General features: G+C 39.5%; 1 protein-coding gene, 1 long non-coding RNA gene and 1 other non-coding gene across 12 annotated transcripts in view; 1 reads left to right on the forward strand and 2 right to left on the reverse strand.

Annotated features, from left to right (window-relative positions):
* PLCB1 (phospholipase C beta 1) overlaps positions 1–26,598 on the forward strand; it is a 709,896-nt gene that overhangs the window by 599,015 nt on the left and 84,283 nt on the right. For all 3 annotated transcript variants that reach the window (XM_040447660.1, XM_040447662.1, XM_040447663.1), the window contains exons 26-31: positions 530–749; positions 4,484–4,664; positions 23,296–23,372; positions 23,483–23,572; positions 24,039–24,096; positions 24,701–24,787. In XM_040447660.1, coding sequence (XP_040303594.1) covers positions 530–749; positions 4,484–4,664; positions 23,296–23,372; positions 23,483–23,572; positions 24,039–24,096; positions 24,701–24,787 — 713 coding nt within the window. The remainder of the gene's footprint in view (positions 1–529; positions 750–4,483; positions 4,665–23,295; positions 23,373–23,482; positions 23,573–24,038; positions 24,097–24,700; positions 24,788–26,598) is intronic.
* LOC121012477 (uncharacterized) overlaps positions 1–26,598 on the reverse strand; it is a 94,182-nt gene that overhangs the window by 33,844 nt on the left and 33,740 nt on the right. For 3 of the 8 annotated variants that reach the window (XR_005782125.1, XR_005782129.1, XR_005782122.1), the window contains 5 exons: positions 26,439–26,549; positions 24,548–24,639; positions 23,983–24,033; positions 22,077–22,222; positions 8,524–8,701 (listed from right to left, as the gene is read on the reverse strand). This is a non-coding gene — a long non-coding RNA (uncharacterized LOC121012477). Of the gene's footprint in view, positions 1–8,523; positions 8,702–17,072; positions 17,111–22,076; positions 22,223–23,982; positions 24,034–24,071; positions 24,165–24,547; positions 24,640–26,438; positions 26,550–26,598 lie in introns of those variants that run through there. The other 5 variants (XR_005782123.1, XR_005782128.1, XR_005782124.1 and 2 more) reach the window with 4 other exon arrangements.
* Positions 11,679–11,814, reverse strand: LOC121012613 (small nucleolar RNA SNORA70). The gene has a single exon (XR_005782192.1). It is a non-coding gene; the product is annotated as a small nucleolar RNA SNORA70 (small nucleolar RNA).

Genomic DNA, 26,598 nt, shown 5'->3' on the forward strand with positions numbered 1-26,598 from the left:
TCTCTAGGAGGTTATGCCTCCCATCACTGACTTTCTCAAATATGCAAAAGGCTGACTTTCTTCCCTCAAAGTGAGATGCACTTTATAGTACTCTAGAGCGCCCCACCGGACAGGCAGAAGCTAGGCTCCAGCTAAGACCACACCATCCCTCTGCCCCTTCCTCTTCCTTGTCCACTGCACTCACTTCCTCCACCTGAGCCCTTCTCAGTAAATCACATACACCTGAATCCCCGCCACCCCCCCCCCCCATCTTGGGCTCTGTTTCTAGGGAACCCAAACTTTCAAAAAAAATTGTGAGTGAAGAGATTGGGTCTTTGAGTGTGTTTATCCACTAGATAACTTAATCGCAAAAGTTAGCAGTGACAGAGCCAGACTGGAACCAAGATACATTTGACATGCAAGCTCTGCTCATAAGCTCCAGTTGGCTGGGATCAAACAAATGTCCCTCAAGAGGCAGGTTGCTACCCCTCTTTACATCTGTGTTTGTAGTCATTCCACGTCTGTTCGCTCTTATACTCGTTTGTTGCAGAAGTGGAAGCACAGACTATCGAAGAGCTAAAGCAACAGAAACCGTTTGTGAAACTTCAAAAGAAGCACTACAAAGAAATGAAAGACCTGGTGAAAAGACACCACAAGAAAACCACTGACCTTATCAAAGAACACACTACAAAATATAATGAAATTCAGAATGACTACTTGAGAAGGAGGGCAGCTTTGGAAAAGACAGCCAAAAAGGATAGTAAGAAAAAGTAAGTTGAATGAATTGTTTTATGGTATGAAGGGAAAGAGTCCGTTACATGGATTTTTGATGTTTTTACGCCACATTTTGGATACACTGCAAGAATGAAAGCCACCTCAGCTCAGTTTTACTTGTGGACTGAATTTCTTTATTTGCCCACATCCTAACAGTAGATATGCAGGAATCCTTTCCTGGCTTTCTGGCCTGTGGGCCCAATACCTGTTGGCTGACTTCCCATAATATAGCTGTCAACCTGGCAGGTATGAAATTTTGCTGTGTTCTGTAACCTAGTTGAAGAGGTGACTTGTTATAGCAAAGAGAAGTCTCAACTACTGTTTGCTGGCCTCGTTGAAACCCACAACGCTTTGTACAGATAACCCTTGTGTTTGGGTCTAGAGGTCCTCCCATCCCCGCATACCCAGACCTTGACCGGGAGAAGCATCTCTCACACATTCATTCAAACAACATTTATTGAGTGCCTACTGTGTGCCCTGGGGAGTCATGGGCAGTGAGCATGACCTACACAATTATCACCCATAAGTAGCTCACATGGCAATGCGGGGAACTATGGGAACATGCAAGCCATTGTCATTGAGCTGAGTCTACTCCATCCTTTCTTTCACTTCCTTACAAAATAATCTTACCTTGATGCCAGGCTATAGAGAGATGTAAGAGGCAATTTCAGAGCCATATTGTGACATATGATTTAACATGTGCTTAACTTAAAGGCACAATCATAACCCAGTACTTGGGCTTTAAAAAGCAACAACATCACCATTTCATAGAACAACAGTGGTCTTAGAAGCTCTCAGGGTGAACTTCTGCCACTTCTTCAAGGAGGAAACCAAAAGCTAAAGACATTAACATTTACCCACAGGTACACAAAGAGTTCAGGCGAAGCTTGGCCTAAAACTTGTAAACTTTTGTTGTTGTGATATGTATGTGGTCCTTTGTTTATTCACCTATTTGTTTACTTAGAAGTCATCCAGAAAACTTCTAACAGAGTATTGAAGTAACTTACCAAAGAACACATATGTAAAAATACTATGAAAATAGAAAAAGAAAAACAACACACACGTACGTAGAGTGGCTAAGAGTTATCTAAACCTGTCCAATATGGAATATTCCAATAGTTGTCCAATATGGAAGTCACTAACCACATGTGGCTATTGAGCCCTTGAAAAGTAGCTCATTAAAATTCAAGGTGCTGTAAGCATAAATTACCAGATTTCAAAGACTTCATTTTTTTTAAAAAGAATATAAAATAGCTAATGTATTTCTATTGATTTCTATTGATTTTATTTTCATAACATGTTGAAATGATGATGTTTTGGATGTACTAGGCTATATAAAATATGTTGTTAAAATAAATTTCACTCATTTCTTTTTACTTTTCAAGGTAGTCACTGAAAGTTTTAAATCACATATGTGGAAAAAATCGAATACATGGCCTGTGTTACATTTCTATTGGACAGTACCCACCATTTAATGTAATTTCTGCCCTTGAACACTGAATTTAGCTCTTAGGTTCTGAGAAAGGGAATATGGGTTAGATAATTCTCCTTATTGGAGTAAAGCAAACTTTCTTGTTATTCTAAGAGAGACAAACATTTTCCCGGTATCGAATTACAAAAGAATTTATCTCATGGTTCTTATACAGGCAATGTTAGGCAACAGGGGATAATGTTTTCAACCTTGTTCTTACAGCAGATGCAGAAACCCTGTTCCCTTGGTTATTTTTTTATACTTCTCCTCAAAAAAATAAACAAAAATCCCTAAGCATCTAGTATCAAAAGATACATCAAGAGAAACTTTTCTTTAAGAGGCAAAGCCACTGAGGTCTTATTATGTCCATCTATCTCCTGTCACCTTTGATACACATTAAAATCCTGAAAATACCTCAGAATAATAAATGGAAATAATGTCCATTAGATTAGTTTCTTATCCAAATATCCACTGTCTCAACTGAGGTTTCCACATCGTGGCAAGAGCAGATCATTCAAAGATAGTTTCTGTCCAGACACTGGCGTGCAATGATTGCATTGTTTTTAAAAACACAGACTTTGCTTTCCTCTGGATGTTTGTCTTTGGATAAGCTGCTCTGGACTCCCCCCATACTGTGTCCTTAGGCAAACTGTCTCACTGAACCTCAGTTTCCTCAAATGTAAGCTGGCGATAGTCATACCTACTTATTGGGTTACTATGAAAGCCAAAAGGAGAGAGTGCCTGGCGCGTGTAGAGTGGTCAATAAATGTTGACCCTGTTGCCTCTGCCATGGTGGGTGTAGTTGATTGTGGCTGATCGAAGAAACACCTTTCTGTTCAGGCTACACTGACTTCCTGCTACAAAAGATAATAAATGTGTCTCATGTTCATGCCAAGATGGAGGTCACCCCACCAATGCTACTTATAGTGATATTGGCAAATAAACTTGTATTCCTGCCAGGATGGAGGGTCACAAATGTCATCCACTCTCTATGCTGCCGTGCTATTCTGATGTATCAGGCTCCATGAGCCTTGTAGAGTGTTTATTCTCATTTGGCATTGCACATAAAAATACAAATAGAAACTTCTGAGGGAATTCTGCATCCCTTATTTGCCAAAATAGGATCCTAACCAACTGACTCTCCCTGTAATGCCATCAATGGTGGCCTAAATCAAAGTGAAAGCAACAAGAATTAGTGCCAGCTGATTTAAGAAATGTTTACCTGTTCCACCTGGCCACAAGTGAAAAACATGGAGGCAGAATCTGATAGGCTAGATGTCTTAGGTGGTTTAGTTTTCTTACTGCAGAAGTTTCCATATGAATGAAGAAAACAGACCTGCTCTTGGTAACCCATTCTCAACACTATTCTCCTTTTCTGTGTGTTCTAAAAAAAGTAAGAGCACAAAACTTAAAGGAATCACACCATATGTTTTAGCACAATAACAAGTCAGTGAGAATTGCTTTGATTTACTTCAGTATTACCCTTAAACTTCTCAGTATCTGTATAATTTTCTGACTATGAATAACTCAAAGAAAGTTACCCTGCAAGAGTAAGCACTCGATAAATATTTTTCCATGAACTCATGCATCCCCCTTTCTCTTGTAACCTAAGCATTTATAGGAAAGTGCCATTTTGGGTAGAAATATCCATGAAGCTGGTACATCCCCCAAAGAAAATTATTTTAATAATGCATCTTTGATATTAAAAGATGTCAAGAAACAGAACATGTCAGCTTGGGGTGGTGGAGGTGGGAGGGTCTGCTAGCATGTGGTGTCTGCACATGTTCTGTTTTCTACCCATATGACCCGGATGCAACATTTAGCATCTCTTCAACCTTCCTGACAGAGTCCAACTGATATAAAGTCCACTCAAGTTGTTATAAGAGATAAACAACTGGGAATTACATTATTTATGTCCTTTTTAAAAAAAAATTAAAAGATAAAAGCCTTAAAAATCTTTATCAGACATTGTTTTTCCCAAGGGAGGATTATCATTCTCTCCACCACCACGATAGGACCCCCAGCCTCCTGGCTTTCCTTTTCTGTCGCTACCTGACATCTCACAAATGTCATCCACTCTCTGTGTTTGGAGACCCTCCTCTGCTAAGCTTGTCCTTGGGGTATCAGCCTCTATCTCAAGTATTTTATCAAAACATGTTTCCAAACACAGCACTCTATATAGGAGGAACGCTGGTGTACAACTTTCCCTCCACCTTGTTATGACCTGCATGTTTTGAGCCAAGCTCTGTGTCTCTGCAGATCAGAACCCAGCAGTCCTGACCATGGTTCATCAACAATTGAGCAAGATCTTGCTGCCCTAGATGCTGAAATGACCCAAAAGTTAATAGACTTGAAGGACAAACAACAGCAGCAGCTGCTTAATCTTCGACAAGAACAGTATTACAGTGAGAAATACCAGAAGCGAGAACATATTAAACTGGTAAGCCTGAGAAATATGATTGTACAGCTGGAACCCTCTTTTCTATAGAAAATTCTTGACGCTCTTGGATAACTTTAGAGAGATGGTGGCAGGTCTGACTGACACATTCCTCTTGTTTCCTTAGCTAATAATCTTATCTTGATGCTAGGGTATAGACAGAAGTAAGATGCAGTTCTCAGATCCATATTGTGACATGTGATTTCATGCATGCTTAAAAGCACAATCGAAACTTACTACTTGAGTTTTAAAATGCAACAAAATCATTTCTTAGAACTTGAAATTGCCTAAGGACACCTAGTGTCTACCACACTAATATTTTACAAGTTCCACTATTCTAGCACCTTTACCAAGCTCCTCTCTGTTCCCCAATGAGGCTATGTTTTATTGTTTTTATTTTCACTAGCTTATTTTGGGGTTATAACAGTTTTGGGGGGGAGAGTCTTTGAACTCTCATAAGGGATTAAAAAAAACACATATCTTGTTTCAAGAAAATTAAGAACATGCTGCAAATAAATGTTCACCTTTTTTTTTTTTTTTTTTTTTTTGGTGTCCCTGGGCCTTGCAAGCACTAAAAAAAAAGCCTATAGTCCTCTCTCCTACATTTAAGAGAGTCAGTTTCTACGTGACCAATATGGGATGTTGTCCACCTAATTGCTGAGGCTCCCTGTGAGAGGAATTGCCATAGTCTCTATTAGTGATCAGTTTTGTCCTCCAAAATGTTTTCTCACAGGTTGTGACATTCCCTCCACTGTTGTTGATGCTTTGACACGTAGTATGGTTATGATAAATATTTGGTGACAGATTAAATGAATCAAACAACAAAGTAGCCTTTAACAAAAGCTTATTCCCCAAATAAAACAAATAAGTAAGCTAATAGAAATTAGTGTAGCCAGAGTTTGTATGTGTTGTCTGAGCTGTCTGTTTCTTTGCCGAGAGCCTGTCCATGTAAGAGAATTCTGGGGCTGTTTCTGCTTTGGAGATCAGTGGCTGGTTTAGCCATTAGTGGATGGTTTGGCCATCCCTATGTAATAGGTGATTCAGTGTAATGCTGTTGACCTAGCACTGGTTCCACAATGATAATATGCAAACAAGCAGGTCAGAATCACATTGGAGCTTATCGAACATCAGATTCCACTTGGCCAATTATTCTCAACTTCGGCATGCATCAGAACAACCTGGAAGCCTTAAAACATGGGTTGTTGGTCTTTGCCCCAAATTTCCAATTCATCCAGCCTCCTGTAGGGCTGGTGATGCTGATGCTTCAGGTCCCAGGACCACACTTTGAGGACCCCTGCTTCATTCCTAAATGTGAGGCTTGAGGATTTTAACAAGTTCTACTCGATTTTGGTGGGCCACCTTGTTTGTGAACTACTAAAATAGGATCTAAGCCATGAAAGTATAGTAGGACAGGGATAAGGTTTGGTGTAAGGAAGGGGTTGCCTGTCAGGCCAGAGAAAGTCAAAGTAAATCTTAGTGAGAGATAATGGCTTTGAGACCTCACTATAACCACGCCATCTGATTTTCTCTAGCAGCTTATCCCAGAAAATAATAACAATAATAAAAATTAAAATAGCAACCATGTATTGAGCATTCACCATGGGGGCCATATCCTGTTCTAAGCCATTTGCAGAAATTGTTTGATTTAATCCTTACAACAACAACCACTAGAGTTTGGTACTATTGTCAGCTTATTTTGCAAAAAAAAACAAAAAACAAAAAACAAACAAAAAAAACACAGAGAAATTCAGTGACTTTCCCAAGATTCTACAATTAGAAAGTGGTGAAATCGGGCTCTGAACCTTGGTCCTCTGACTCTAGAGCCCCTGCCTTGTAACTATTGTGCAGATACCTCTGCTAATTCAGATTTTAAGACAAGCTTATCATAATGACCTCAGGTCTCCCAGGCATGCACAGCCAACTCCTTCATTACAGTGACTAGGATGCAGTACGGTCTCTCCCTCTCTTTTCAACAACTTTATTTCATATGCCTTGAAATTCATTTCATTAAAGTGTATACTCCTGGGCGCCTGAGTGGCTCAGTGAGATAAGCATCTGACTCGGTTTCAGCTCAAATCATGATCTCATGGTTTGTGGGTTTGAGCCCTGCCTGAAGCTCTGCACTAGCAGTGTGGAGCCTGCTTGAGATTCTTTCTCTCTCTCCCTCACTCTCTGCCCCTCCCCTGCTTGCTCTCCATCCCTCTGTCTCGCAAAATAAATAAATAAGCATTTATAAGTAAATAAAATAAAAATAAAGTGTATACTCCAATGGTCTTTAATATATTCATAGATATATACAACCGTCAGCACAATTTGAGAACATTTTTATCACCTCACAAAGAAACTCTCATTCATTTATTCATTCATTCAACAAATATTTAGTAGATACCTACTCAGTAAATATTATAAAATAGAAGAGGATAAAAATGACAACAACCCTAGCCTTTATGGAGATTACATTCTAGAAGAGGGATCAAACCATGAACAAAATAAGTTGGTAACAGATATAGTATGTCAGGTGGTGCTAAGTGTTTAGGAGAAAAATCAATGAAAAATGGGGAAACAGGGAATGGAGATGGAGGGAAGGATGAGGAGCATGCCTTGAAATTTTAAATTGAGTAACCAGGGAAGGACTCACTGAGAGGCAGCACCTGAGTTAGGAGTGAAGGACTGACCGCTGTAAACACATGGGACAGGATTTTCCTGGGCAGAAGGATTAGCAAATGCAAGGATTCTGGGTCAGGGATGGGCCTGTCTGCTGGGGGACCAGCAGGGTGGCTCGGTCTGAGGATGACTATAGGGTCTTGGGTCAGAGATGGGACTTTTGGTGTTAGGGACAGATCTTGTAGGGTTGTGGGCCTCTGTATAGCCTCTGCGTTTCACTTAGAGTGTAGTTGACATGACTGGAGGGGTTTGAGTGGAGGAGTGACATGATCTGAAGTAACCTTTACATGGACCACTCTTCTAGTACCTGGTGAAGAGTAGGGACCCAGGAAAGGGCCATCCCAAAGCACAGTTCAGACGAATGGTAGTCCAAGGGGTTAGAAGTCCTGGGGCCCTCTGGCAGATGACTGCAGTTGACAAACAGGGTGAATATAACTCTGAGGACTAGGCAATCCAGCCATAATCATCTGGAGTTTCCCCAGAGTTCCAGCCCCTGTCAAGATTCCATTCCCTAAGGAGAGAGACACGGCAGAGTAAAAGGGAAACCCAATACTCATGGAAGAGTCCCAAAACAAGAATTAAGAGTGTGGATGAAAACAGAAGCCCAGACATACCAGAAAAGCTTTCAGGGAGTAGGTGACTGTACAAATGAGTGCAGAAATCAGAGGGAAGTGCAGCACAAACTCATCACAGGAGAAACACCTGAGCAGGAGGGACCATATCAAATCCCACTAGAGGAGGACACAGAGAGCTAGCTGCTCAAAAGATTTTCTCCCAGATGAGATGGTTGGCTGGGAACCAGGGAAGACCAAGCTGAGCTTATAGGTAGAAAAATCCCACCTGATGAGACACAGAGCAGGAGAGGGAGTGGAAATCCCACTGTGGGTGGCAATCCCACAACATGTGCTTCAACTCCCTTTGCCCTAAGAAGCAATGAGTGTGTCCATAATAAAAATTTTGAAGAGTTTTCAAAAAAATCTACATATGTGTCCAAGCCAGTCTGGCCCTTTCAGGCCAAATATACTAAAAAAACTCACCCCTTCACCTTTGTGACTGTGGGTCTGGGTTTCAGATAAAGTCCTGATGCCTTTGAACAAAACCTGCATCCTTTTGTTAAGAAGGCTAAGGCCCAAACACCTAGGATTTAGAACCACATGAAGTTTACTTTATGGCCATTTGGGGGTATCCACAATTTATACTACATGCCTTGAGCTGGCATGTATCAGCTTCAATTGTTTCTTTCTTTCTTCATTTTCTATCACTCCAATTGTTTCAACCAGAAATTGTTCTGCCAGGAAATCTCTTGACCGAGAAGCACCCAGAAGTGCCAGTTCTATCTTTGGTTGTGGATCGGAGTTATGAACAGGCCTCTCAAGCTAAATTAGACAAACGGAAATGTAATTAAAAAGCAAGTAGGCCCCAGGTAAAAAGGACTATTTGGGTGATGAGGAAAATTAAACAGGATATTTCATCTCCCAAAATTGCTTTGGGAATTAAATACAGATGTGTTTAGGTTAAGGATTATACATTTCAAATGCCAACATCTACAGTTCAAGGATCAAGAAAGAAACCATTACATCAATAAACTCCCTGCCAAATGACCATTAAAAACTTAATATTTGCAAAGCACTCTGATAGACCCTGGAGATGGAGATGAAGAAGATGTGATCATCATACACATTCAGGGAGCAGGTACCACAAACAGTTACAATAGCATATGATAAATGAAATAATAAAGGTATCAGCAAGTTGATACGAAACCCCAGATGTGGGAACAATTCACGTAACTCCATAAATTGATAAATACCAACAATATTTTTGAGGTCATTATTCATAGGAGGTGTAAAATGCACACCAAACTTCATAGACTCAATAGTTTCAAAGAAAATTTTATACCTGTCCAAAGAAGAATCTTTATCCTTAAAACTCTGTATCCAAATAGCTCTGCAGCCTGGTTACCCAAGTGTGGTTCCCAAATCACCTGGGATCTTGCCTGTTAGACAAGCAGCGTCTCCTGCCCCACCCCAGACGTGCTAGATCACAATTTGCATTTTAATAGGTGTCCCAGGTGACTTGTTACACATTCAAATTAAAGAAGCTGGGTTCTAGAGCCGTGGATCCTTATCTTTGCTCAAAATGTATTTTGGAATAAGGCTAAAGTTCCCTTTGGTTGAAATGGGATATACAGCATGTGCTCCATTATTCACGGCTTGATCCTCAAGCTGGATGGAGATACCTATTGGTGCCAAAAGCACAGGGCCTGTGGAAATCACTCATGTGATTTCCTGCCTATATTGGCAACAGAAGAAAACAGTTACTTCCATGTAGAGGTGAGTGAAAATAAAGATATAAATTCCCCAACCCCATTCAAGTTCTTGCACTCCCTGAAATCTCTCCATAGATACTGTGAGGATCTGTGAACCCTAGCTGGGGACCGCTGTTCCAACTATAGGATTGGGGAATCTGCTCTAATTTAATTGTTTTTTCATCAACAGCCATTGGTTGACCCTGAGTTTGGTCATACCATTAGGGTTAGGTTTTCATTTTAAAAGTGACTTTGGTAAGTGATAGAAAGTCTTAGGGAGTCTTTCTGGGGACTCTTGATCACTGTCAGTAATGAGACCTAGCATCACATTCAAGCAGAAAAACTGCCTAGTGAGAGGAGATTACATGGTGATGTTGCCGGGGTCACTTCTCAACTGCAATGGTACCTAGCCTGCCATTTAGTCTTCTCTGTTTTCCTTCTTTCTCATGGCTTCAAGAAAAGATTTCTTCATTTTCTCTCACAGTCACCACACTCTTTATCCTCTGTAGAGGCTTGTTTTGCTTTGCTTTGCTTTGCTTCTCATATTTTAGGTCTCCCAAATGTACCAGTCCCCATTCATTTCTCCCTTCCTTCACATCAACCTTAATGGCTGGTATTCTTCTTTTACATAGTCCCGCTTATCTCACCAGCAATCATTTATAGGACCCAAACCAACATTAGTATCCATCCTCCTGAGTTCCCCAAGTCCCTGCTGATCCCAGAGACTGAAAGATGTGTTTCATGGTAAAAGCTGTGGGTGAATACTGACCAGCTACTAATGGATGGCCCATCAGGATGTGAGTAGTGATGAATGAGGGTCTAGAGTCAAATGTCATTTCTGGCCACTGCTCTTGCACTGAGTAACTGTGTGATGACTCTGAATTTCCATTTTCTCATCTATCAAATGGAAATAAGAATAATCTTCACTTCATAGAACTATAAGGAGGAATAATAAGATAATGTCCACAAATCATGGCTATTAATGAAATAAAATAATACATGAATTGACTAGGAAATCTTGACTTCTATTATAAATGTGTATTGCTATTTTTGACATCTTGCTACAGATTGATAGAGATCATTGTCTTCCTTTTGATGATTTCTATGAGCACCATTTGTTGTTGCAGCCTCTACAGAAGCCAGCCTTGAATTTTCTCCCTTCTATGGCCAGCCAGCTAAAGTATATGGGCCAGGAGTAATTACAGTGTCAGGAAGAAAGTAACTCTACTGAGTCGTGGTAGTGTTATCTGTCTTCCTCCAATATTCTGACTCTAACATGGGATTATTTTTCTTAATAAATAACTTTCCTAAAAACTTTACATTTTCCACCTAATAGAAATTACAAATAAATAAAGACTTTAGTAATGAAATAAAGAATGCAAGAATTGTCAAAATGTGTTATTTGTAAATTTTTTTGATCATCATTGAGTAACCCTAGTAGAGTGAGGTTGTTCTTCTCATATATTTATATGTGTGTGTGTGTGTGTGTGTATATACACACACACACACATGTGTATATATGTACATATATATGTATAAATTATCTTTATGTTAAATTCCATTTCTGTAATTATGTGCATACATGAGTATATTTCCATGTTTGTTTTGGCCATTTGTATTCCTTTTTTTTTTTGACAGGAGTTAGGATTTATTGGTGGGCATGAGCAAGAAGAGGGCAACACCAAGACTCTCAAGAGTGGAGGGTCTACCATTTGTCTAGAGGGCCATGATTAGGGATGTATTTCACCCCACAGCCATCTGGGATGAGCCGCTTTTTAGCCATCATTGGCTCATTCCTCATTTCATTAACTTGTTAAAGTCCCACTTTTTGGAAATGTGACTCTTTGGTTGTCAGGGAACTTGAAGTTGGCCCTGAATAGGGCCTTAATCACATGCTCCTTGTTCTGCAGCTTGGTACAGATGGACATGAAGACTTGGTCAATGTGGACCCTGGTCACTGTGCCTTGAGGCTTTCCAAAGGCACCCTGCAAAACTGTCTGGAGCTTCGACTGGGGATAGCAAATCAGACATGAATGTCCACTGGAAAAGGCTGTCTCCATGGTCCCTTAGGGCAACCAATACAAACAACAAGCTGCACACACTACCACAGAGGCCACTGTTTGCAACTATTGCACACCAGGCCCCCAGGGGGGGATAGAGCGTATTCAGCTTAATTGGCTGCAGATTATAGTCCTTTTTTCTTTTTACAAACTGCCCATTCACATCTATTGCCTACTTTTCTGTTGGATTGTCTCCTTTTGACCTACAGAGTTCATGTGGTATCTTTGCATTTATTATTTTCAGAGGTTGGGCAAGTTAGAGAGTATGAAATACACTTATATAATCATTAATTCATCAATTCATCAAAAGTTATTGAAGGCCTACTGTAGGCCTCATACTGGTGGGAGAATTCCATGTGGACCAAGCCTAACTATAGTCCCTGCCCTTAGGGGCTTATGGTGGTTAAGAGTACAGGTTGTGAAGTCAGACAGATCTACTAATAGAATGCCCATCTTTATCAGGTAGCTTTGCTGCATAACAACCACCTCAAAACTTATTGCCTTAAAATGACAATTTGTTTAGCTCATGATTCTGTGTGTAGCAATTTGAGCTTGACTCAACTGGATGGTTCCTCTAGTGTTGGCTGGGCTCATTCATGTGTCTCTGGTTCAGCTGCCCCTCACCTAGGGGCTCTGCTTCTGAAGGTTGGCGGACTGTCAGCTGGGTCAAGACAGATGACTGATCCACATGTTTCATCACTCATCAGGCTACTCTGGGCTTTTTTATGTGGAATGAAAAGAATTCCACTTGAGAGCAAGAGGAAATGGGCAAGATGTTTTGAGAGGTCTCATAAACTTCTTTCTCCATTTTTGGTCAAAGCAAGTTGTAAGATTTGCCCAGATTTAAGGGTTAGGAAATAGATTCTATCTTTTATTTAGGGGAGGTGCAAGTCAGATGACAAAGAGCGTGAATACAGTAAGTGGTGGAGAAGTAGAACAATAATGTACACACAGCTGTCATAATTTGGATATGAGGTGCAATAAAATAATCCAAAGACACTTAACACAGTGCCTAGAAGATAGTCATCATTCTTTACCAAAGGACTATTTGCACAAGATTTAAAGTGAGAAGACATGACTTCCATTTTTAGTTGCATAATGTTAGCTAAACCATTTCACGTCTTTGAGTGTATCCTCATTTCTAAAACAAAAATTTTGTACAAGAATGCCTGTAAACTCTCCCTTTGACAATAATGCTAGTTTCCTTTAATTATAAAATCAGAGATGATCCAACTCTTGGGACTATAAAAATAATAATGAGGATTTTAATTTGAAGCAATAAATAAACTTTGGTTTTTCTTTTGTGTGTGTACACAATATATCTTAATGTACTTCTATGTGTTAATTGGCAACTCTTTAGGTAACATTAAGAAAAAAAAAGTCTGTAAACAGAACCATCCCCAAAGGCAAAGAAAATAATAGTTTTGACTTATGTCAACTTAAAGAAGCTTAGGGAACAGAAGGGAATCTGCTCAAAGGAAAATTCCAAAACAGAACCCACAAGTCTGATAATTTAGTTTGTGCCCTCTGGAATTATAAGACTCATTGCCTCCCCCCCCCTGACAAGTCAGGATGCTGATATGATATATTTTGCATTAAGAAAAAAAGTAGGTGACATGCTGTGGTATTTATCTTCACAGGCAGCTCTTCTGAGACTATATTCCAAAGGGACTGTTGAAATATTCAACCCATGATTTATTGCCTTATTTTAGTAACACACCACAGGACAAATCACATATCTTTTAATCAGATCTCCTTTGCTAATTATCTGAAAACCGCCAGTCTTGAGCATTTTTGCTACTTACCCACATGTAAGTAGTAACCAATATTTATTTATTTTATTTATTCTACCTTAAATGATTTTGACATCTTTCAAAATTATGAAGCCTTACCCTAGAACTGTGGTGGTTTGGTTGTTTTCTTCATTGATTGAATCAGGTATAATAATCTCAACTAACTTGATGAAATGCAAACTTTACTCACTGGCAACCCCAAGCATCATTAGCATACCTTAAATAGAGCTCCCTTTATCAAAGTTCTTGATATTTTAAAAATGTTGAAAATATTTCCAGTTGATAACCTCATGAAAGAATACCAAAATATCATTCAAGGGAGTATGTTACAATGATCGATTTATATTTTCAGAAAGCTGCAAAGCTGATATTTACCTCAGCATAGTTTAAAAATGAAAAATAATTTTAAATGTTATGAATTCATTGGGCCAACTTATTGACATTGAACTAGGAATCTTGGTCAGGTTTTCCTATTTATTTATTTATTTAGCCCAACAAGGAAAATTTTCCAAAGATCCTTTAGACGTTTAGACCCAAATAAGCTACTGTAAATTCTATGTGGCTATGCAAATTTAAAAAAGAATAATTTCATAGGTATGAAAGAATATCTCAGAGAACGATTGTTGCCCTTTTAGTCCAAGATTTTGCACTCATTCTGAAAAGAAATGAGAGCTAGTGGAGAATATCAGTTCCACATGGGTCAGACCTATCTGTTAGCTCACAATTAGACCCTCAATACTGGTACAGTGTCCAGTACACCGTAGGGGCTAAGTAAATATTGGTTGAATGAATGAATGAATATTTCTCAATTCGAATGGCTAGGATACATACCAGTGTGAACAGTCACCTTGCATTTAAATTGTCAGTAACGGGGGTGCCTGGGTGGCTCAGTTGGTTAAGCATCCAACTTCAGGTCAGGTGATGATCTCCCAGTTTGCAGGTTTGGGCCCCATGTCAGGCTCTATGCTGACAGCTCAGAGCCTGGAGCCTGCTTTAGGTTCTGTGTCTCCCTCTCTCTCTGCCCCTCTCCACACTCATGCTCTGTCTCTCTCTGTGACTCTCTCTCTCAAAAATAAATAAACATTAAAAAAAATTAAAGTGTCAATAATGCATTTAGTACATAGATCATTACTTAGTGAATAAATTCTTTGTAGAAGTAAAAACAAAAACAAAAAACAAAAAAAACAAATTATAGTGAAAATTCAGAGTGGATGCTTTGAGAGTGGAAAAGAGGGTGGTACCTTCTGTGGATATTCTTGGAAGGGGAAGGAGGATGGGTTGTGCCTGAAATGTGAACATTCTATACTTGACTTTTTGTTCATTTTCCAAATTGTCCTTCTTGAGAAGAGACTCCAAACATGACAATTTTTGTCCACATTTGTTTTTTTATCCCTTTTGAGTTAAAGTCAAGGAACTATTCTGTTCCATGGAAACCATTCTCTCACCCTCAAATGGCTAACCCTAGTGAATTTCAGCACGGAGCTGAAAACAAGCATGAAATTATATTCCCCCAGGGCTTTCCTTTTTCGCTCCTTAAAAGGTTTGGAACATTTAACTAGAAGAGTTGTCATGAGTGGTAAACAAATAAGCCCAATGACTGAAACGTGTCTATTCCTTTGGGCCAGGAAAAAGAATCATATAAAAAGTTAAAATTAAATGTTGTTTACTGCATTTCAGTTTAACCATGTACTCTCTAGGTTCTTTTCCCTAAGAATTCTAAACTAATCTTTTCTTCTTTCCTATCTTCAGTGAGTTTTGTGATTAATACATGATTGAACAGTTCTGTGAGTAGAGTCTATCTGTTAATAAATACACCAAAAATGAGCGTACCTTAGGTTAGTTAAAAAAAACACTTCAATTATTATGTGAAAAATCCCTCTTCTGGGTCCTATTTTCACATCTTATGCAATAGAAATCCTGGACCCAATACTCAGAGAGGTTCCTTTATCTTATTTGGAGGTTCCTATTTCTATTTTTTTTTGTCAGGATTCTTTGGTTGCAAGTAACAGAAATCAATATTGAACTAACTTATATACAAGAAAGATACAAAGTAGATCACATGAGAAAAGTTTGTCCATCCACACCGGGAAAGGGAAGGCATGGAGAACTAGATGCCAGAAACGACTGGCAAAACTTTCTATTTCTGTCTGCCTGTCTGTCTACCTGTATTTCTCTCCTTTTCTCTCAGTTCTTCTGTGTGTCCTTCTCCCTCCCTCCTTTTCTCTCGCTCTCTTTCTCTCTCTCTCCTGCTTTTCAATGTGTATTAGCACTATTCTTTTCCATCAGCACATAGGCTTCCCCTTCTTAGAAAATATAGGCACCAACCCTTCTAAGTTATTCTTTCTCCAATAGCAGGTTGGAAAAATCTGGAGGAAAAGCTTTGTTAGGGTCATGTGGTCAACCAAACTTGCAACCTTAGACCAATCATCTGTGGCTAAAGTCAGGGTATGACTGGTCCAGCTTGGATCAATGCCTCCCCTAGACCAGTTACTTTGGCCAAGGGATGGGGGTAAAAAAAAAAAAAAATACAGTAGCTCCCATGGGAACCTGATCTGGCATAGAACCAGTTCTCAGAAAACAGAAGTTCTTCCTGGAGAAGTAGTGTTGGGTAGATAAAACCATAGGTAAATCCCAACTCTCTTTTTAGTGTAAGAAAGAGATAAATTATTGATATATATATATATATAATATGTATATATTATATATATATATATAATCCCATTGCCAGTTTTGTGGGAGTCTGACAATAGTGGCATATTATTAACAAAGACATAATATTAATCATTCTGCCTCCTGGACCTTAAGTAGAGGAAGATTAAATGAAAACAGTAAATGCCAAAAAGGCAGAATTACAGTGAGAGTGATGGTTTTTTGAAAATAGCTGGAAAGGGCAGAATGCTACAGGGAGGGGTCTGTAGTATGGAAGAGTGGGAAAGACCAAGGGGAACTGAGCAGGATGGAAAGACATTTACATATTTGCCATATTAAACACAGAGATGTTGTCGTTTTATAACTACATACTCTTTTTGATTCTATGGAAACATTGTTTTCATTAGTTGCATGCAAAAGCCATGTTTTAAAAAACATTTCACTATAAGGCGTTTGTTCCCAAAGAAAACCTAGCTTGTTAAATATATATATATATATTTTTTTGATAGTATTTCTAATAAGACAGTCCATGGCGTTAGACATGATGCTTCATTGTTATCATCAATGTCAGTGTCAGTGTGGTTTTAAAACTTAAAAGAATTCATTCTTGGGGTGCCTATGTGGCTCAGTCAATTGTGCACCTGACTCCACTGACAGCACAGAGCCTGCTTGGGATTCTTGCTTTCTCCCTATCTCTCTGCCCCTCTCCTGCTGGCATCGTGTGCTCTCTCTCTCTCTCTCTCTCTCTCTCTCTCTCTCAAAATAAATAAATAAACAAATTTTTTTAAAAAAGATTTCAGGGGGCGCCTGGGTGGCGCAGTCGGTTAAGCGTCCGACTTCAGCCAGGTCACGATCTCGCAGTCCGTGAGTTCGAGCCCCGCGTCGGGCTCTGGGCTGATGGCTCAGAGCCTGGAGCCTGCTTCCAATTCTGTGTCTCCCTCTCTCTCTGCCCCTCCCCCGTTCATGCTCTGTCTCTCTCTGTCCCAAAAATAAATAAACGTTGAAAAAAAAATTAAAAAAAGATTTCAGTCACATTTTCTGAGCACCTATTTTGTATAGTGTCTGGGGTTCCAGAAAAAATATTAAGAAAAGGAGATTGCAGTGGTGGCATTCTTTTGGGGAGCGATAATAAAGTATGTACACACAAAGGTAAATATCTGTAAGTGATTTATTTATTTATTTACTTATTTATTTATTCATTTATTTATTTTTGTAAGTGATATTTTATAGAAAGCCAGTAAGAGGTCAAAACCTAGAGTTATCTGGGCCATCAAAGGGGTGTATCAATGAAGGCTGGTTTACAAAGGGAAGAGGCAAAGAGAGGCAGACACCTTGGCTGGTACCCACTCCCTTATCAGAAGCAGTTAGAGTAGCCCAGTATAATGGAACTTTCTACAATCATGGGAATGTTCTACATCGTGCTGTCTCCCATTCAAATGGAAATATCATAAAGGTAGAAGAATAACATGAGACAAAGTATAGAAGCAGGTGTGTGCCTGGACAGTTCTGAGAACAAAATACTGCCTAGTTTATCTGTATATGGTGAATGCTAGTCAGGAAATTTAGAGCTGGAGCAGTTGAGGAAAGAGGGCCAGTTAAGGCTTTGGTACATACGAAAAGGAAGAATATTTGGGATGTAGTGGAAAGACTGGGGAGAGACTGAGGGCAGGAAGGGAATTCTCACTGAGTCCAGACCAGAGTTAGTGAAAATCTATACCAGAATGCTATGCACACAAAGCCATGATATACATCGTAACAGGAACAATTCACAAATCTCCATGACTCACTAGATGTGGAAAGTACCTAAGAAGGAAATCAAACATAGTGTCCACTTTTGAACTGAATGATAATAATTAGTGGGAAAATACGATGACCTATATTCTATGAGAGACAAAACCTAAACTTGCTTATAAAATGTTGAGATGCTGGTGAGCCATCCTCAGGTAGAGTGGGGCAAAGGCAGTTGATAATGCTGAAATGAACTGAAGAGTCAAAAAAGCGACTGTGGTAATTACTGAAGATACTATAAATTAAGGAAAGAGAGTTTTGTGTGAGAGTGGTTGGCAGCTGGCACACTGGTCAGAAGGATAGGATAGAGTCTTCATCCCTAGCTGTGGGTAAAGGCATTGAGGTACCATGTTGAACTCTTCGGGGACTGGTGGTATATTTTACATTTTTTAAGGAAACAGCAACATCTGTTGGACGCTGTGAAAAGTACTACTATTAAGATTGGACCTAATTATTTCACAAATGAACTGTCCTTTTATTTATTTATTTATTTTTTAATGTTTATTTATTTTTGAGAGAGACAGAGACAGAATGCGAGCGGGTTAGGGGCAGAGAGAGAGAGAGAGAGATACAGAATCTGAAGCAGGCTCCAGTCTCTGAACTGTCAGCACACACCCTGACGCGGGGCTTGACTCACGAGCTGCGAGATCATGACCTGAGCCAAAGTCGGATGCTCAAACGACTGAGCCACCCAGGTGCCCCTCCTTTTATTTCTTTTAGCTTAAGGATACCATGAAAAAAATTACAAAGATCTTAAGGTCACTATGAACTAAGAAAGTTTTCAAATTTCTGGAATAATAAAAGCTATGTCCTGAGAAATGGCCAGTAAATATAAATAACAAAAAAGTTTTTGTAATCTCAAAGCAAAATCAGGTGCATTCCAGTGGTTGAAGTGGAAGTGAGACGGTGGAGTTGAAATATGGAGCTGGGACATCGAAGCTTTGGGAGCGGTAATTGGTCTTCCATCTTAGGGTTAGAAATGAAAGGAAGGTCCAAGATGGCACAAAATTTCAGGGTTCTGGGAGGGTGAGGAAAACAGAGATGTGTTTTTATGCAAAGGGGATGTGTCCAGCACAGAAGGAAGTTTGAGAGGAGAAAATGAAATGGTAGATCAGGTCTGGAAAACCAGGGCAAGAACCTTCCTCTTGGAAGGAAAGGTGAGGAAACCAAGTTAGGAAGCTACCAAGTGGTCTAGTAGGACTCACATGCGTGTTTTTCCTCTCAGCTTTCACAGCCATGCCAGGAAAGAAATGTTATCCTTGCATCAGAAGTGAAGAAGCTGAGTTTGGGTAATGAAGAGAATGTAGATAAAGTTCCAAAGATCATCTGAGACAGAGAAGAGGGAATATAAGGGAATGTCTTAGTCTCTTTCAGCTGCTATAACAAATTACCACGGATTAAATGGCTCAAACAATGAATGTTTATTTCTCTTTTTTCTTAATGTTTATTTATTTTTGAGGGAGAGACAGAGAGACAGGGAGGGAGAGAATCCCAAGCAGGCTTTGTGCCGTCAGTGCAGGGCCCGACACAGGGCTTAAACCCACAAACTGTGAGGTCATGACCTGAGCAGAAATCAAGAGTTGGACAATTAACCAACTGAGCTACCCAGGCACCCCCAAAAATACTTATTTCTTACAGCTCTCTCTCTCTCTCTCTCTCTCTCTCTCTTTTAAATTTTAGTTAGTTAACATACAGTGCAGTATTGGTTTCAGGAGTATTTTCTCACAGTTCTGAAGGCTGGAAGCCCAAGATTAAGGCTACAGACCTGGTGTCTGGTGAAAGCCCACTTCTTGGTTCATAGATGGCCATCTTCTCACTGTGTCCTCACATGACTGAAGGGGTGACAGAGCTCTGTGGGATCTCTTTTATAAGAGCACTAATCCTATCATGAGCTCTCAAACTTCGTGACCTAACCACCTCCCAAAGCCCCACCCCCTAATACAGTCGGTCACATTGGGAGTTAGGATTTCAATATATAAATTTGGGGGGGGGGACACAAACTTTCAGTCCATAACAGAGGGCTTCTTCTAAATTGTCTCCATCATTCTCAGTAATTTAGACAATGCCTCTCAAACTGTAATGTGAACACAAATCTCCTGAGAATCTTGTTTAAAATGCCACCTTTGGTTTAGTTGATCTGGGCAAGGGCCTTGGATTTCTGTTGTGTTCCCAGGCAATGCTGCTGGTCCATGCTGGTCATCTATATGTTGAGTAGCAAGATCTAGAAAGCCAGGTCATTGGCCCAGAGTTTGTAGAATAGTGACATGTATTTAGGGTACTTGATAAATATTTGTTGGACTGTGGCTAAAATGAATAGTTAGATAAAGGTGCGTGTTCTGGGAGCCAAGGGGGTGGGAACTCTTTCAAGAGAAGAGTAAAGAGCAAGTGCAGATGGTCTGAGGGAGGGACAAGGAGGAGGCCAGCGGACGCAGCAGCCAGGGAATTTCTGTGGAAGTTTGAGAGAGTGCAGGCTGGCAATTGCATCAGGTATGATACCAAATCAAAAGAAAAGTCAGAATTGGGTGGGGAGAGGGGCACCTGGGTGGCTCAGTAGGTTAAGAGTTCGACTTTGGCTCAGATCATGATCTCACGGTCCGTGAGTTCGATCCCCGCATCAGGCTCTGTGCTGACAGCTCAGAGCCTGGAGCCTGTTTCAGATTCTCTGTATCCCTCTCTCTCTGCCCCTCCCCACCTTGTGCTCTGTCTCTTTCTCTCAAAAATAAATGTTAAAAAAAATTTTTTTTAAAGAATTGGATGGGGAGATGGGCTGTGGGATCTCAGGGTCAGGGACTTCAGTGACTGGATGGTGAGGTGGCTAAGGATGAGGGCAAGAGGTGGAAGGAGAGCAGGAAATGTGAGCAGATACTGGCATAACCAAGAAAATAACATTCTGAGATCAGGTGAATGATACACCAGATGACAAAGTGGAAACAGAAGTATGAGGGCCATTGAATTTAAAAGCGTTGCTGAGAGGTTTTGCCATGTTGAGCAGAATGAGGACGGGCCACAGACATCTTCCCAAATCTGGCAAAGTTTCTAAATCACCAGAGGAGGTTTTGAAAATACTGATTTCCAGGCCCTGCCCTGAGACATTTGGAGTCCATATGCATAGGCACAAGCCCTGGAATCTGCATTTTTAGGAAGTTATCCAGGAGTGATTCTGATATTGCAGCCAAGGTTGGGGATCCTTGCATAACCCTCTATAACTCCTCAAGGTGAATGAGAAAGAAGAAAGATGCTCTGGGGAAGGAAAGGTGCTGAGTGCACACCCTCAGCTAGAATCGGGATTGCCGGAATCCTCAAGGAAATTTCCAGAGTCTTTGCACACCAGAATTTTACATTTAGAGAGTTTCAAAAATAGTACTACAAAGCTGTAATATGTCACGATTTCTTTCTTTTTTTAATGTTTATTTATTTTTGAGAAAGAGAGCATGAGTGGGGGAGGAGCAGAGATAGTAGGAGACAGAGAATCCAAAGCAGGCTCCAGGCTCTGAGCTGTCAGCACAGAGCCCCATGCAAGGCTTGAACTCACAAACTTCCAGATCATGACCTGAACTGAAGTCAGACGCTTAACGGACCTAGGCGCCCCTTCATGATTTCTTTAATTGTGATGGTCATGATCAGGCAATCTCTTTTGAGTGATCAAATAGGTTTTCTGCTGGCCCAAGTCCCAGTTAATAGTTGTTCAGATTTAGTCCACTTCACAGACAAATGCATCAAATTTCACATTAATGTTAAGTTAATGTGCTTTCTTTATTGTAATTCTCTAAGATAATTTCTCCTTTAACGTTTTATTCTCTTACTTAAGAAGGATTTTTTTTCAAAAACAATTCCTAAAATCATAACGAAAAGAGGTGGGGAAGTGGGGAAGCCATCGAGCCTGATTTGTTGGGTTTGTCCCCAGCTCTGTCACTTATCACCTCTGTGTCTGTGAGCCCAGAGCCTGATCCACAGGTGTCAGGATCTTCACACGTAAAACAAAGATAAAAGCATAGCCTCACAGTGCAGTTCTTAGAATTAAATGGGAATCGAATACATTTAAAACTCTTCAAACTGTGCCAGACATACATAAATTGTCGACGAAAGTTTGCCATACTCTGATTATGTTGCTTTATCACTGTGGCAGTAACCACTTATGTTAAATTGGTCAACTTACCCAGTTGTATTTGAGAGTCTCCATCACGGGTGAACAGCAGTGGGGTCTTTCATAGGAAGCCCACACTGTCTACGTGGTGCTCCAGTAAGAAGGGTTGAGTCCAATTACTACCACTGTCTGAGTAATCGCAAAAGTGTCCATAGGTTCTCCATGTGGAAAAGAGAAAGAGATGGGACTTATGTACCTTTATATAACTGAGAAGTATTTACTGAGCACCTACTAAATATTAGGAATTGTGCAGAGGGCCAAGGATATGCAAACACAAACACAGTCACTGCCCTCTTGAAGCTTGGTTTGATAATAAATGCAAGACAATAAATTAATTGCTTTCATGGCATGTGTTAAAATTCGATGGCACTATACCATAGAAGAGAATTTCCGACATTCTTTGGAAGTTACCCACACAAGGACACAGCCATCAATTTCTAAGATGGGCAACTCATGGTCCTTGAAGCAATTAAACAATGAATCAGACTGGGGGCGCCTGGGTGACTCAGTCAGTTAAGCGTCCATGTTCGGCTCAGGTCATGCTCTAACCATTTGTGGGTTCAAGCCCCACACCAGGCTCTGTGCTGACAGCTCGGAGCCTGGCACCTGCTTCAGATTCTCTCTCTCTCTCTCTCTCTCTCTCTCTCTCTCTGCCCCTCCCTGCTCACACTTGGTCTCTCTCAAAAATAAATAAATATTAAGAAAAAATTAAAAAAAAACAATAAATTAGATGGAAACCAAGAATTAAAATACACAGTTGATTATAACTTGCATTTGTATCATACTCGTGTTATTTTCAGCTTCACTATACCTCCAAGAGACAAAGGCATTAATAATCCCATTTATTACAAGAAAATGTAGATTCAGAAAATGTAGCACCATTGACCCAAATGGTACTTTTGATATCACAGAATGAGGACTGGAACCTGAGCCCTCCACCCCTCCACTGTTAGTTGTCTTTGCACTGAGCCAAGCTGCAGTAACCAGCACAATAGTCTAAGGCATCCTGTTTAATTCAAAAGGGATCCAAAGAAGACTTTCATATTAAAGCTTAGATAATGTGATGGTTTTCAATGACTTCCCCATTGCCTGTGAGATGCTTGGTAATTTTAACTATTGTTAAACATCAGTCACAGATTTCCTAACTAGAGATACCATTGTCTGGGGGCTCAAGGGGAGAGAGTCTTTGTTTATGATTGTGTAAAACAGTAAACACATTTTCTTCCCCCAGCTTATTCAGAAATTGACGGATGTTGCCGAAGAATGTCAGAACAATCAGCTGAAGAAGCTCAAAGAAATCTGTGAGAAGTAAGCCTGCATTCTCTTTACAATGGGCTTGTGCCTATAAATGTGTACACACAAATTGCCATTTGATTCGTCTTTTTTTTTTTTTTCTTTTACTTCCATTTTGACTTCAGGGAGAAGAAGGAATTAAAGAAGAAAATGGATAAAAAAAGGCAGGAGAAGATCACAGAAGCTAAATCCAAAGACAAAAGTCAAATGGAAGAGTAAGGAGAAAGAACCCCTTCTTCTCCAACTTTTACCTGGGGATTCTTTTATTCTGTTAGAATAACAGCTTCTCAAACATACAAAGACCCATTTGTGATGTTTCTCCTCTAATTAACCTTTCAAAAGATCCCTTTTGTAAATTTTTCAACAAGGAACTCAAAGGGCTTTCAATAATGGACTGAGGTGCACCCAGGGCCTTTTAAAGATTGAGTAAGGAGCATCCCTTAGGAAAAAAGCAAATCCTCAGTTCCCCTGCTGTCAGGCAAACTTCCCAGCATTTAGTGAACACAGAGTTTGCCCTTGGGCAGAACCTGACTTTTGTCCAGAGCTAGCAGACTGTACCTTTCTTGCCACAGCAGTAAGAATGTTGAAAGTTCTGTAAACTTTCATCTGGAAGTCTGAAGCTCACCTCTTTGTTGATGCTGGATGAGTTCATATAATGATCTAGTTGTCATTTGCTCTTAGGGAAAAGACAGAGATGATCCGGTCATACATCCAGGAGGTGGTACAGTACATCAAGAGGGTATGTCGCTTAATCTCTCTCTGCTTTGCACACCGCGTATGATTGTTCAGCAAGCACAATGTGAGCCTCTGGAGGAAAATGCCAGGCCTTGTATCTATCTATCACCACCACCCAGAAGAGCTGTTTCACAGAGCAGGCATTCCATAATCAAGGTTTCTGCAAGTTTAGTTGCAAACCTATGTATAAAAAGGCTTATCTAAAGATAAGTGTCAAGAATCATTTTCAAAGTGAGGAGCCCAGAAACACAGGATCAATAGGGGATCCCCCAAAAGAACCTGTAGCTGTCATCAATGTTAGGGAAGACGGCAATCTCCAAAGCACTTCTTCATATTAGTGTTTGAAAATTGGTATCATGGAACTTTTCAAACTGTAGCAAAAATATAAGAATAGCATAATCTATTGATCACCTCACCACCACCCTGTGTACCCATCACCCAGGTCTGACACTTACCAACAGTCTCCTATACTTGTAAGGGCAGTTCTTGATCAAGATATGAGATAATTAAATGTATGACTTCGATCTGAAAAGCTTTCCACTTTTTTCTGAAAAACATTCACTTATTAATGTTAGATGAACATGACTTTCTTTGTAACTTTCTTATAGTTAGAAGAGGCACAAAGTAAACGGCAAGAAAAACTTGTAGAGAAACACAAGGAGATCCGTCAGCAGATCCTGGATGAAAAGCCCAAGGTAAACTGAACCGAATAATAAAACACAGTAACTTCACTTTTCCTCCATTTAATTACAATAAAACCTCTGTAGGTCATGTACCCTGCACACAGTCTCAGATCAGTTCTTACATGTAAAACTCATGTATCTTCCTCAACCATGGTAAAGATCTTTCTATAGCAATATTCCACACAGGTCTATTATCACCCAGTGAGCTTTAAACGTTGCAATTGCTTGGAACCCAGCTCTTGAAATTTTGGTTTCAATTGGTCTGAGATATGGTTCAGGTATTTTTTGAAGCACTTCCCCTCTCTCCCTGCCAGAACAGAGAAAATTAGAGAAATTAGCCAAGCCTCTTGCGTACTGATAAAATATTGTAATGTCAGGCTCTGCCCAGCAGAGGGTGTCCTGTACCAAAATCACCCTGGTTTTTAATCCAACAAAATGTTCTCATAAACCAGAAAAAAAACAAATCTTTTTTCCCCCCAATAATAATAGTTTATTATGTCTCCTCTTTCAAATTACCTTATGCTTATTGTTTGGTCAAAATCAATTGTTTTATGAATATTAACTTTGATTATCAGTCAATCAAATACTTTTAGGTTGGCAAAGAGCATCTTGGTTTTAGATCATTACATATATTTTCATTCATCACTGAGTATTTGTGAAAAATATGCTTTTCAGTGTTATTATTCTCCTATGTGCATTTAAAATATCTACTCTAAAAAGTACAGCTATTTCATACAAGTACTCTTTAAACCTGCAAAGCTCAGAAGTGTTATTTTCATTTCATTGTATAGTCCATTCATCAATTTACTTTTTATAGATTTTTTTAGCTAGTTCTAAATATATTCTTGTGGTTATTTCTGCCCTTCTCCTTTTGTATTTATTAGACAGGAGATTTATTTAATATTTTTAACTCCTGAAGTTTTTAGGCTTGGCAATATAGATGAAGCAGTAATGAAAATCTGAGAATTAATAATTACTTAAATATGCTGCTAATTTTTCTGTTTTTCACGTAAATGTACAGTTTAAATATTCTTAGCCACCATCTTAGGTTGATTATACATTAATAATAAATTTTAAGATGATTTCAGAAATGGTTATACCTTCCATTGATCCACTGATGGATCTTTTATAATGTTTGGAGCAAAAGATTCAGGTCCAACTGGAATTTAAGCGGCACATTAACACCCTAATAATCAGTCCCAGGTGATATATTCAGATATATACATTTTCAATCCATGCTGTCTGAAAGCAAACATGTCATTACTTTGTACACTGACATAATATACGTTGGTTATGATTGATCTCTTATTAGCCAGTTTTTATATTTCTAAAAGAAAATCTCTCTTGTGAGATATGGTTATTCCCATAGAGTTTTATTTCACTTTGTTTTTGTCTTTGGTCCAAAAATGTCTCATACTTGTCTCATAGATACAATGCAATCACAAATGTCTTTCAATTCTGTAACTCTCAGTATAAAAACCCCTACGAGGCTTTTCAGTCACTGCTCTAGGTCATCAGGATTAAAATCAACTTTGGTAGGTATTAAAGCGCTTTTAAACTTATGCACTGGACATAGGTAAATGTTACAAGAATAACTGTTGGATAACTTGTCAGGGTGAATTCTGCAGCAGTTTTACAGAAAACCCAATTAAAACTGGCTTACACAATAGTAACCTTAGTAAGTCATATTCCTGGAAGTTCAGATGTATTGTAGTCTGAGGAATGGTTAATTGAATACTTCAGCAACCTCAAAAGAATGCACTTTAACAGAAACCTATTGGGGAGGGAAAGGAAAAAAAAAAAAAGAGGTTAGAGTGGGAGAG

Source organism: Herpailurus yagouaroundi, unplaced genomic scaffold, assembly GCF_014898765.1.
Source record: "Herpailurus yagouaroundi ecotype Mexico unplaced genomic scaffold, PumYag 196, whole genome shotgun sequence".
Lineage (NCBI taxonomy): Eukaryota > Metazoa > Chordata > Mammalia > Carnivora > Felidae > Herpailurus > Herpailurus yagouaroundi.